General features: G+C 34.9%; 1 protein-coding gene across 2 annotated transcripts in view; it reads right to left on the bottom strand.

Moving 5' to 3' along the window:
* Window positions 1-12,984, bottom strand: part of EFCAB13 (EF-hand calcium binding domain 13) — a 126,915-nt gene that overhangs the window by 88,930 nt on the left and 25,001 nt on the right. Inside the window, exons 4-7 of one of the 2 annotated variants that reach the window (XM_030923055.1) lie at window positions 12,226-12,356; window positions 11,420-11,502; window positions 8,571-8,714; window positions 1,367-1,510 (exon numbers count right to left, since the gene is read on the bottom strand). In XM_030923055.1, the coding sequence (XP_030778915.1) occupies window positions 1,367-1,510; window positions 8,571-8,714; window positions 11,420-11,502; window positions 12,226-12,356 (502 nt within the window). The remainder of the gene's footprint in view (window positions 1-1,366; window positions 1,511-8,570; window positions 8,715-11,419; window positions 11,503-12,225; window positions 12,357-12,984) is intronic. The other variant, XM_010363530.2, reaches the window with a different exon arrangement.

The following is a 12,984-nucleotide window of genomic DNA, read 5'->3' as shown; positions in this document are numbered from 1 at the left end:
ATTAGCAGCCTATGTACACTCTATTATAGTATTTGCCATGGAGCATTTTAATTTTTGGTTTGCTTAGTTTTTTCCACACTTGAATGTGAGTTCCCTCAAAAAAAAAAATAAATAAATAAATAAATAAATAAATAAAAAATAAAAGGCCGGGCGCGGTGGCTCAAGCCTGTAATCCCAGCACTTTGGGAGGCCGAGACGGGCGGATCACGAGGTCAGGAGATCGAGACCATCCTGGCTACCACGGTGAAACCCCGTCTCTACTAAAAATACAAAAAATTAGCCGGGCGAGGTGGCGGGCGCCTGTAGTCCCAGCTACTCTGGAGGCTGAGGCAGGAGAATGGCGCGAACCCGGGAGGCGGAGCTTGCAGTGAGCTGAGATCCGGCCACTGCACTCCAGCCTGGGCGACAGAGCGAGACTCCGTCTCATAAAAAAAAAAAAAAAGAAATGTGTTTTCTTCATCTTTGCATCACGTAGCACAGTTCCAGGCATAGTAGATATTAAATGACTGACTATCTGATTGATTAAGTGAATGAATCAGACTGGGCCCAGTGGCTCATGCCTATAATTCCAGCTACTCAGCAGGCTGAGGCAGGAGGATCACTTGTGGCCAGAAATTTGAGACCAGCCTAGGAAACATAGCAAGACCTCATCTCTACAAAATAAAAATTAGCCTGGCATGATGGCACACACCTATAGTCCTAGCTATTCAGGAAGATGAGGTGGGAGGATTACTGAGCCTAGGAGGTCAAGATTACAGCAAGCTATGATCACGACATTGCACTACAGCCTGGGCAACAGAGTGAGGCTCTAAAAATAATAAAATAATAAAATGAATCAATCAATTAATCACTAATTATTATAGGACATCCTCTGGTTACAAGTAAACATGTAATACAAAATACCTGCTAAATATTTTTATCATGTTTAAAGCAATCCACATTGTACAGAGAGTAACTGAAGGGCATAGCAAAATTGTTTAATCAAAGCTATAAAAGCAATAAAGTTGAGAATTCAAGAAATTTAGGTCTTCTAACTTGTGGAGTCAATGCCCTTGACACTACAAGAAACTACTTCTCCACAAAGACCAGAAATGACTTGGAAAAGAGATATGACTGAATTCTTTTAAAATTCATTTTACTCTTTTACCAAACATACCAAACTATAACAATTTTAGAAACTTCTCACTTAATTTTTCTAGACTATTTCTTACTATAGACACCAGTAAACAGTGTCAATGGCAAAAGGTAAGAATCAAGAGAAAAAAGGAGAAGCAAAGGACAGATCGCAAAATTGATATCCAGAAAAAAAATGTATAAATACGTGCACATATATATTTACATATATATTTCAATGCAAATAACTCACTGTCAATATAGGTATGTTTTATCACTTCTTCTAAAATTTCAGGGTTTATAGGGATACCCATGCTATCCAAAACACCAAACATTTCATCAGTTGAAACTCGACCACCTTTTATCCTACAGAAAATCTTCAAGGCATCCTGGAATGCTGCAAAAAACAAATTAGTATACCATGAGAATCAATAGCTTTTCTTGGAAAAGGAGGTGACTTTGTGTCAATAGCCCACTAAGGGAAAATAACCTTATATAAGCACGGGATTTTATAAATATTTATCAACAAGTAAATCACTGTTATAAAATAACTTTATAATAGTGGCTAAAACATTGGTCTTTTTTTCTTCATAGGAATTTCATATTCTTATGTTAACAATCCTTAGCATATAAAATGAATTGAAAAGAACCTGGTCAGAAGGAAATATTCAGCATGACCCTGACTAGCAAACCAAATCTGGGGCTCCCCAAGACATCTACTTCTGAATCTTAGATTCTATAATTTTAAAACAATTTAACTAAAATAAATTAAATACCAAATCACGTTATCATTTTCTAAAATTTGTAGTCACATCAGAAAGCTCAGTATATTTTTAATTTTAAAAAGAAAATATTCAGATAAATTATAATTTTCCACAAAAAAAACTTCCTTAAGAATTAAACAGATTGAAAGCCGTGTTCACATATACACCATGGAATACTATGCAGCCATAAAAAAGGATGAGTTTGCGTCCTTTGTAGGGACATGGATGCAGCTGGAAACCATCATTCTTAGCAAACTATCACAAGAACAGAAAACCAAACACCGCATGTTCTCACTCATAGGTGGGAACTGAACAATGAGATCACTTGGACTCGGGAAGGGGAACATCACATACTGGGGCCTATCATGGGGAGTGGGGAGGAGGGAGGGATTGCACTGGGGAGTTATACATGATATAAATGATGAATTGATGGGTGCTGACGAGTTGATGGGTGCAGCACACCAACATGGCATAAGTATACATATGTAACAAACCTGCACATTATGCACATGTACCCTAGAACTTAAAGTATAATAAAAAAAAAAAAAAAGAAAGCCGTGTTCAACTGCTAAATTTAAATTCTCCCTGACCACTACACCCATTAATTAGCCTTGACAAAAAAAAAACACAATTCCCATGATCAATTTCAGACAGAAAATCACATTATAGTCAGACTAGATTTTCTTGAAATTCATCATATAATAAACTAATGATTACTAAGTTCTTTGATAAGTACAATCAAGGAGAAAAAGCTGGGCATTATTTATTCATTCAATTAGTCTTTTTTTAATTAATTAATTAATTTTTTTAAGACAGGGTATCTCTCTGTAGCCCAGGCTGGAATGCAATCACACAATCTCAGCTTACTGCAACCTCTGCCTCCCCAGCTCAAGTGATCCTCCCACCTCAGCCTGTTGAGTAGCTGGGACTACAGACACATACCACGATGCCCCGCTAACTTTTTTGTATTTTTGTAGAGATGGGGTTTTGCCATGTTGCCCAGGCTGGTCTCGAACTCCTGGGCTTAAGCAATCCACCTGCCTTGGCCTCCCAAAGTGTTGGGACTACAGGCATGAGCCACCATGCCTGTCCTCAACTACTCATTATTGATCAAGTTAACAAAAATAGCAAAGGAAGGGACCTCCAGAAACCCTCTCCTCCATAAAAGCAATGAGAACTCTGGCAGAAATTATCAGAACCAACTTGTTTCAAAACTCTGAAAATAAGCCAAAGGCTTGCAGTTATCCGAGGAATTTCTTCAAGAAAAATGACTGAGTCTCAACAAGAACAGTGAGCTTTGTGGCATTTTAACTTGCCCTATTCCCATCTACCCATCTCCAGGTTCCCTGGAGCATTGAAAACCAGTACTCTACAATCATGATGAAAATGTGTGTGTGCACTAATGAGGTGAGAGAGGCCTCTTTAAGCACAACTCAAAACTCAGAAGACATAAAGAAAAAATAATAAATTTTGTGATAAAATATAACGGTCCCATTCCAAAAAACAAGGACACCATTTCAAAATTAAAAGAGAAACAATAGACTAGAAGAAAACATTTGTAACATACATAACAAAGGATTAATAGCCAGAATATGAAAACTCCTACAAATCAATGAGATGAACAATCTAGTTTTTTAAATGAAAAGTATATGTGAAAAGGCAATTCATAGAAAAATACATAAATAAACCATCTGATTCACTATAAAAGGAACATACCGCAAAATAATAAAGGCCATATATGACAAACCCGCAGCCAACACCCTACTGAATGGGGAAATGTTTAAAGCATTCCCCCTAAGAACTGAAACAAAACAATTCACCACTCCTATTCAATATATTACTGGAAGCCCTACCCAGAGCAATCAGGCAAGAGAAAAAAAAACAAGAAGCATCCAAGTTGGAAAAGAGGAAGTCAAATTATGTCTGTTTGCTGATTATATAATCTTATACTGAGAAAACCCTAAAAACTCCTCCCAAAAAAAAAAACCCTTAGATTTGATAAACAAATTTGGTAATGTTTAAGTAGATAAAATTGGTGGCATTTCTATATCCCTAGTATCAAGCTGAGAACCAATCAAGAAGGCAATACCATTTAGCTTAGCTACAAAAACCAAAGTACCTAGGAATACATTTAACCAAAGAGGTGAAAGATCTCTACAAGGAAAACTACAAAACAGTGATGAAATAAACTATAGAGAACACAAACAAATGGGAAAACATCCCATGCTCATGGATCAGAAAATTAATATTGTTAAAATGACCATACTGCCCAAAGCAATCTACAGATTCAGTGCAATCTCTATCAAAATACCAATGTCATTTTTCACGAAATAGAAAATATAATCTTAAATTTTACGTGGAACTAAAGGACCCCAAATAGTCAAAGTAATCCTAAGCAAAAGAACAAAGCTGGAGACATCACATTATACAGTAATATATCAAATTATACTGTAATAGTAACCAAAACAGCGTGGTACTGCTATAAAAGTAGACACATAAATTGGTGGAACAGAAAAGAGAACCCAGAAATGAACTTTCATATCTATAACCACCTGATCTTTGACAACGTTGACAAAAACATACACTGGTGAAAGGACACTCTTTTCAATAAATGGTAAAGGGAAAACTGGACTGCCATTCGCAGAAGAATGAAACTAGACCCCTATCTCCTACCATATACAAAATCAACTCAAGATGGTTCTAAACTTAAATGTAATACTCGAAGCTTTAAGAATACTAGATGAGGCCAGGCGCGGTGGCTCACGCCTGTAATCCCAGCACTTTGGGAGGCTGAGGCAGGCGGATCATGAGGTCAGGAGATCAGACCATTCTGGCTAACACGGTGAAACCCCGTCTCAACTAAAAATATAAAAAAATTAGCCAGGCGTGGTGGCGGGCGCCTATAGTCCCAGCTACTCGGGAGGCTGAGGCAAGACAATGGTGTGAACCCAGGAGGCGGAGCTTGCAGTGAGCCAAGATCAGGCCACTGCACTCCAGCCTGGGCGACAGAGTGAGAGTCCATCTGCAAAAAAAAAAAAAAAAAGAATACTAGATGAAAACCTAAGGAAAACTCTTACTGACATTGGTCTAGGCAAAGAATTCATGACTAAGAATTCGAAAGCACAAGCAACAACAACAAAAACAGGCAAATAAGACAACTAAACTAAAAAGCTTCTGCACAGCAAAACAAATAATCAACAGAATGAACAGACAACTTGAAGAATAGAGAAAATATTTGCAAACTGTGCATCCAACAAGGGACTGATATCCAGAATTTACAAAGAACTCAAACAGATCAACGACAACAAAAACAACAAATAATCCTGTTAAAAAGTGGGCAAATGACATGAATAGACATTTTTCAAAAGAAGACATACAAATGGCCAAATGAGCATTATGAAAAAATGGAAAGTAGTGTGGAAATTTCTCAAAGAACTAAAAATAGAACTACTGTATGATCCAACAATTCCACTACTAGGTATATACACCCAAAGGAAAAGAAACCATTATCTCAGAAAGATACCTGCACTCATATGTTTATCACAGCACAATCCACAATAGCAAAGATATAAAATGAACCTAAGTGTCCATAAATGGATGACTGGGTAAAGAAAATGTGGTACACACACACACACAAACACACACACACACACACACACACACACACAGTGGAATACTAGTCAGCCATAAAAAGAGAATGAAATAATATATTTTACAGCAACATGGATGAAACTATTATCTATCTGACTTTCTGTTTCTGAGTTGTTTCACTTGAGATAATGAAAGCCATTTATAGGTAGGAGCCAAATGTATAGGTGGGAGCCAAATGTGTACACGTGGACATAGAGCGTGAAATAATAGTTACTGGAGACTTGGAAGTGTGGGAAGGGGGTGAAGGATGAAAAATTACTTAATAAGTACAATGTATAACTATTCAGATAATGGTTACACTAAAAGCCAGACTTTACCAGGATGTAATGTATCTATGTAACAAAACTGCATTTGCACCCCTTAAATTTATACAAATAAAAAATAAAAATATATAATTCCAAGGACCGAGCATAAGAACTTGATATCACCTAATGGAGAAATAGAAGAATTGCTAACATCAGGTCATGAACACCACAGATTTTGTGTTTTTGGAGGTACTGTTTCTATCATTAATATGAATACCCTTTCCAACCGCTTTATTTATAATGTATAGGTAATGTAAACTAAAGGTTATTAAGAGACCCATAAGTATCTGAAATTTTTAGGAATAGATACAAACAGATTTCTGGCAAAAGGAAGAAAGTACTGTTAAGGATGAAGAAGAAAACAGATGTGAGATTTCAACAGAAAAAAAAAACACGCACACAAACAACGGCATGGGAGTAAGAATTATGTTGGCATGTATGAAGATTTATGACTAATTGGAGTATGGGGTTCTTGCCTGGGAAAGGTACTGTGATAAAGGGAAGAGTGGTGAACAAAATTATGAAGGGATGAAGAGGCTAAGCATAAGAGTTTGGCCTAGACTCATTTGATAATAGGAAGAGCATCCAAATTCTTGAGCAGGAAGATGACATGGTGAAAAGAGTATTTTAAGAGAATTAGTCTAGCAGTTAATGTGAAGGAAAAACTAGAGATTAGAGATAGAATATTAGAATATTGGGGCAGTTTGAGCCAGGTTTTGTAATGCCTTTTATGACAAAATTCACACCTAATTTTTCTCAGCCTACGCTAGTGGCAGATTCTGTAAAATATAAATTAATTCATATATTAAATACCACCCTTCCCAACCCCAAAATCAGTTACAAAATTATTCTCTTCTATACTTTTGAAGAAGTCTTTTTTACCTGGATTCTGAGAGACCAAATAAGAAACATCAGCCACAGCTTTAAGGAAACTTGAAAAATTCAGCATTCCATTAACTATAAAAATGATTCCAAACCAGAAGGGAAAAAAAAAACTCTATCAGCAAACATTATTAGCAAACTCCCTAAGAACATAAGATAAAAATCGCAACTAAAAATGTAAATAGAATTAACTAATGACATTAGAATACTATTATCTATACACAGAGCAGTAGACATATATAGAATGTAAAAAGAATATTTACCAGAAAAAAAGTACATATTGTAATTAGGTAGTAAATAGCGTTCCAGCAGTAATAAGAATGCTCTGGGACTAGTACTGTAGATACAGCAGTGCTCTTTGCTCAAGACTAATTTTTATATTTGTAGTTCTTCAAGATTCTTCAAGTTAAATAACTATGAATTCATTTTCTCCTGTCATGAAGCAAATGAGCCCAAGTTTGACAGGGTTTATTTACATCAGTGATGTTATCTATGTCATGAAGAAAACAAGTATAAATCTGTATTTCAATTTAATGTCATCTGAGCAGAAATAGCCTACAGAGGAAGACTGAAGTGCTTCCAATCGTCTGCAGAGGAAATGACAAGGCTTGGTTGTTCTCACTTCCATACCACAGAAGCACTTTCTCCAGCACTGAAAAGTCTGTCAAGTTGTCTATCTCCACTTCTTCAGTATAACAGCTTGAGAGTGGGTTCTCCTTTCTTTCAAAAACAGTGAAACATCCGTCCAAATTTTAATGAACTACTTTGACTTGTTTTCTGACGTTGTTGTGACTTTGGGTTGGCAAAGATCTTTCAGTTAAGATATCAAAAGCAATTCATAAAAGAAAAATTGTAGACTGGACTTCATCAAAAGTATGAACTTTTCCTTTTCTAAAAACATTCTTAAGAGAATAAAAAGACAAGCCACAGAATGGAAAAAAAATCTATGAATCACATATCCAGTAAAAGACTTATATTCAGAATATATAAATAATCTCAAAATACAATAATAAGAACACAATTTTTCAATGGGCAAAAAATATACAAATGGCAAACGAGCACATGAAAAGATATTCAACATTATTTAATCATTCAGGAGATGCAAATTAAAACCACAATCAGATAATAACCATATATCTATTAGAACAACCATAATTTTTAAAGGCTGATCAATTCGAGGATGGCAGGAGTATAAAGAAAAAGCAGTATACAACAATATGAATAAATCTTAGTCACATTTACAACAATATGAATAAATCTTAGTCATATAATATTAAGTGAAAAAAACAAGATTATATACAGCATGAAAAACTTTTTACTAAAGTTTTTTAAACAACTAAAATTTTTGAACTATTTTACAAAAATACCTATCCATAACAATAATACTATTTAAACAGAAAAATAAGAGAATAATGAATATAGGATTCAAGATAATTCTTACCTCAGGTTGGGGAAAACAGAATAATAGGTTGCTTAGTAAAGTTTATGGTTAGATGTAAATTATTGACAAGGTCCTACTTTTTATTTTGGGTGGTTGGGTCAAGTACTTATTACATTATTTAAATTACATAACTAAATAAGATTAAACCATGCATGGAACAATAATGAGAATAAGTCATAGTCCAGTCTAGTAATTAATCAAACCAATTATATAAACCTGAGGCCAATTTTCAATATCATTATTGTAAGTAATGTTCTTGTAACATATAAAAATGTTTCATAACATATAATATAACCAAAAATGATGTTTTTATAATACATTTTAAGGTTTAGCTTTCCTATCATTTGTAATTAATCTGACAAACATATTTATGATTGCAGACCGTTAAACTAATACTGAAAAGATAAAACTTACCATCAATATCAACAGTCTTTAGTGCCTGTCGCATTTCTAAATCACTTATAGAAATTCTCAAGATGCCAAGGATCACTGGAAGATCATTCACATAAATCTTACCACTTTGAATTTTACTAAAAATTTTACAGGCTTTATGAAGTGCTGTACAGACATGACAAAACAGTTAGTTAATTAATCAAAAAGAATAATTATCCTTATTCCCCCAACTATCTTTCAAAAAAATAATAATCACTAAAAGAAAGGGGAGCAAATCTGTATTTTCAGACTTTCAAACTTCTTTCTTTTTTACCCCACTCTCTTCAATCTTTTAATATTCAAATCTTTCAACCTGTTTCCTAAAGAACTTTCAGAAACTGTCACAAAAGTTGCACAAGGGCATATAGGCAAAGGCTTCCACAACTTGCCCTGAGAATAGTAAATTTTTCCTCTGTGTTCCCATAGCACTTACTATGTATCTCAGTCAAAGCCCTTGGTATTATGATTGCTTGCATGTCAATATCCCTCACTAAACTGTCAGCTTCTACGAAGCAAGATTTTTCATTCTTCTGTTTCCAGTGCCTAATTAAGAAGAAATTCTCAAAAAAAAGTCTATTGAACTGAATTTTTTGGTTCAGTGGATACTATACTTTATTTTCAGAAAAGAGGCAATCGATGATAGTGCTGTTTTTGTTTGTCTTTTTAGAGCCAGAGTTTCTCTGCTGCCCAGGCTGGAATGCAGTAGTGCAATCACGGCTCACTGCAGTCTCAAACTCCTGTCTCGAAATCCTGGGCTTAAACAATCCTCCCACCTCAGCCTCTCCAGTAGCTAGGACTACAGCTGTGTGCCAACATGCCCAACTAATTTTTTGTTTTTATGATTTTTTGTAGAGATGGAATCTCACTATATTGCTCAGGCTGGTCTTGAACTCCTGGTCTCAAATGATCCTCCCACACTGGCCTTCTGAAGTGCTGGGAATACAGACATGAGCCACCTCACCCAGCCCTGACAGTGATAAATACAAAATAATGACTAAAGAGTTGATAATAATGACTTTAGTAAGTGTTAGTAGAATTTTGGAGGTGGAAGCCAGATTTCCATGAAATGGGAAGTGAGAAAATTCAGCAACTAATAAAAACAACTCCTTCAAAAAGCTTTTCTGAAAAATACTGAGTAAAAATTAGCAAAGCATAGACCTTGAGAAAGCAGAAGAAAATCAAGAAATGAAAGGATTAGTCTGGTGAAAGGGCACCTTTTCCAATGAGACAAGATGAAAGGACATGAATGTTGTTTGTAGGTAGGAGTATCAAGGAGTTTAGGAAGCTTCCCAACAGCCTTTACTAACTCTCTACGAAAAAGCAAAGCCACATGATCCAGTAATCCCACTTCTGGATATTTAGCCAAAAGAATTAAAATCAGGATTTTGAAGAGACAGTAATACTCCCCTGTTCACTGCAGTACTATTCACAATAGCCAGCCTATGGAAAACAATCTAAATATCTGTGGAAACAACCTAAATGTCAGATAAATAAGGGGGAAAAAAGTATATTATATACATATAATAGAATATCATTCAGCCTTTAAAAAGAAGAAAATCCTGTCATATGTAATAATATGAATGAATCTGAAGGACATTATGCTAAGTGAAATAAGCCAGTTAAAGAAGGACAAATACTACAGAATTCCAATTATATAAAGCATCTAAAATAGTCAAACCTATGGAACAAAGAATAGAATTGCAGTTGCCAGGAACAGGGGGTATGAGGAAATAGTGAGTTGCTAATTGGTGAGTACAAAATTTCAGTTACATAAGATGAGTAAGTTCTATAGAAATACTGTACAATATTATGCCTATAGATAAGAATAACCTACATTTTTAAAATCTGTTAAGAGGGTAGATCTCATGTTAAATATTCTTACCACAATAAAATTTTTTTCAAAAGAAACAGGGCAGAAAAGATTAAGTTTCATAGATTTCAGACTAGCAAGTTTTAATTTTATTTTAATTAAGTAAAACATTTTTAAATGTTTAAAGTTGGATAGATGACATAATTGAGTATTTGAGGAGAGTAGTGAAGGTTTGGAATAGGTACCAAAGGAAACAGGAGAGATCACACCAAAACTTAAAGGGAATAATACCAACTGGTGCTAAGGGCAGCTGAGGTTGGAAATCATACAATCATAGTGGCACCAAATGGAGAGGTCAAGGAAATAAAATTCTAAATAAAAAGAGCTGGAAGCATAAGAGATTGTGAGTGAAGAATAAGACATTAAAGTCTGAGATTTTCACATAATGACAATGTGCAATTTGTGGCCATCAGTGTTGGTCAGGGGAATCAAGGTAAAATAATTGGTTTTGAAAGTGTGAAGCTACAGCAGTATGAGTCACCCATTTGGACACTAAGATACACAATATGACAACCAGAGTTAAGGTAAAAGGAAAACTATGCGAAATTATTCCATAGGTATAAAGGAGAAGCCCAAGATATGGGAGAGGTCAGTGTCATGAAAGCGTGAAGGGTAGCATAAGCCTTAAGATACCAAAGACTAAATTCCAGTGATATCAGTGACTCCAGCACTTACTAATTTATCCATGATGTAATATGCAGACATTTTTCCAAAAAATACACTTGAACTAGTATAAGCTACATATTATATTTTACCTATCTTAACCAATACAACCAAAGATATTTATGGATTAAACTATCTACTTTTGCTTCCTCACAGCCTGCAGCATTTGCATATCATGTATTACCAGTTGATACCATAAGCCATTAGAAGTAGATGAAGAGGCACTAACTGCTGAAACAATTCCTAAAAAGCACATAATCAGGAAATGTATTCAAGAAATTTTAGAACCTCTTATTACCACTTAATTCTTGTGAGTGTAAATATCCATGGGTTACTTCATCATATAATGTCATGTAGAGGTTAGACAGCATTTCCTTTTCCCTGTCAAAGAAACAGTCATATTAGAAAGTGGCAATGAAAATATGCAAATTCCATTTTAAAATATTAGCAAACCTACCAATAGTCTGAGATTCATAAGAACCTTTCTTGAAGAACTGTCCAAGTCAAGGAAAATTCCGTATTCTTCACGTCAGAAGTCCCACCTTATTTCTTTTTGAGATATTTTTCTATAAAGCAGAATTTACCCTAGTCTGTAAATAGTGCCCATGACCCACTATCCTTTGACTGTGGTCCAATTTTTCCTATTCTTAATACGAGTCACAGCAAATTTTTAAGGAAGTTATTATAATAAAGCAAACAAGAACATCTTTAAACAGCCAAAGAATCTCAGATTACATCACCTATCAGTAAAATGTCTGGAAAAGATGATTTATCTAATACTGCAACATGTAAATAACTGGAATCATATAATGTTAGTGTTGGAAGACATCTTAAGAGTCCATTTAGTACAAGATCCTTATACAGATGTGGAAAGTGATGCCCAGAGATGTAAATTTTACAAAAGTCTAAGCATGTGAGGTCAATCAGGACTCAAATCTAAGTCTTCCAATTCCATATACAGTGCTCTTACCTCTACACAATCCTAAGAGCATAGTTAGCATAAGCTACTTGATATTCTTTATGTGGAAGGGATAAACGATTCTGGAAAGAAACACCCAAGTCTGAACCCAACCTTCAAGAAACAGAGTACAAGGATTTAAATACCGAGTAATTGCGGAAGATGTACAAAGAGGTGATGAAGTCTTGTGAACGCTGTACTGATTCGGCAACTTGCATAAAGAGTTTTCTTTCCTAGTCACCTTCTCCTTTGACAGCTTCAGAAAAGGAGGGATAATCTAGAGCCAAATGCAAGTATGTTGGTGCCTGAGGTCACACTGGTAATTCAGCATTCTTGGATGATAAAACTCTTAAAAGATAATTAATCATACCTTGGCTCCTCATTAATTATGCTTCTGGTGTAAAATTGCCTTTTGTAATTAAATTACATTTAATATAAAGTAAAATTTAAATAAACTATACAATGTTCTTTTGCAAAACCATGGTTTTCTTAAGTATGCACTTAATCATGTCATTAATAGTTGGTCAATATATAGTAATGGATTTTACAAAGCAGGGAAAACCTATGGTATAGAGAGAACAAGAAGACTCAGCCACCAGACTCTAGGCTACATATAAAGGCTTTGACTTAAGTGCAATGTGGAGAATCAACACAGTTATTCAAATGATACAGGTAATTTTGTTTTTGATTATCTCTATCATTGAGCAAATTATCCACTTAAGATTGCATGTATAAACACGATTCCAAAAAGGCAAGCAGCTAGGTGGAGAGGAAAGTAGCACTTTAGAAAAATGAGAATTCTAATTATAGGTGTCTTCAATTTTACATGGAACCCTGAGCACTGAGTTTTAATGACCATGCAAGATGTGGAAAAAAGACTCTCACATTACACAAGATTGACAGGA

This window comes from Rhinopithecus roxellana, chromosome 19 (genome assembly GCF_007565055.1).
Source record: "Rhinopithecus roxellana isolate Shanxi Qingling chromosome 19, ASM756505v1, whole genome shotgun sequence".
NCBI classification, from domain to species: Eukaryota; Metazoa; Chordata; class Mammalia; order Primates; family Cercopithecidae; genus Rhinopithecus; species Rhinopithecus roxellana.
This window is presented reverse-complemented; position numbering and strand designations above follow the sequence as displayed.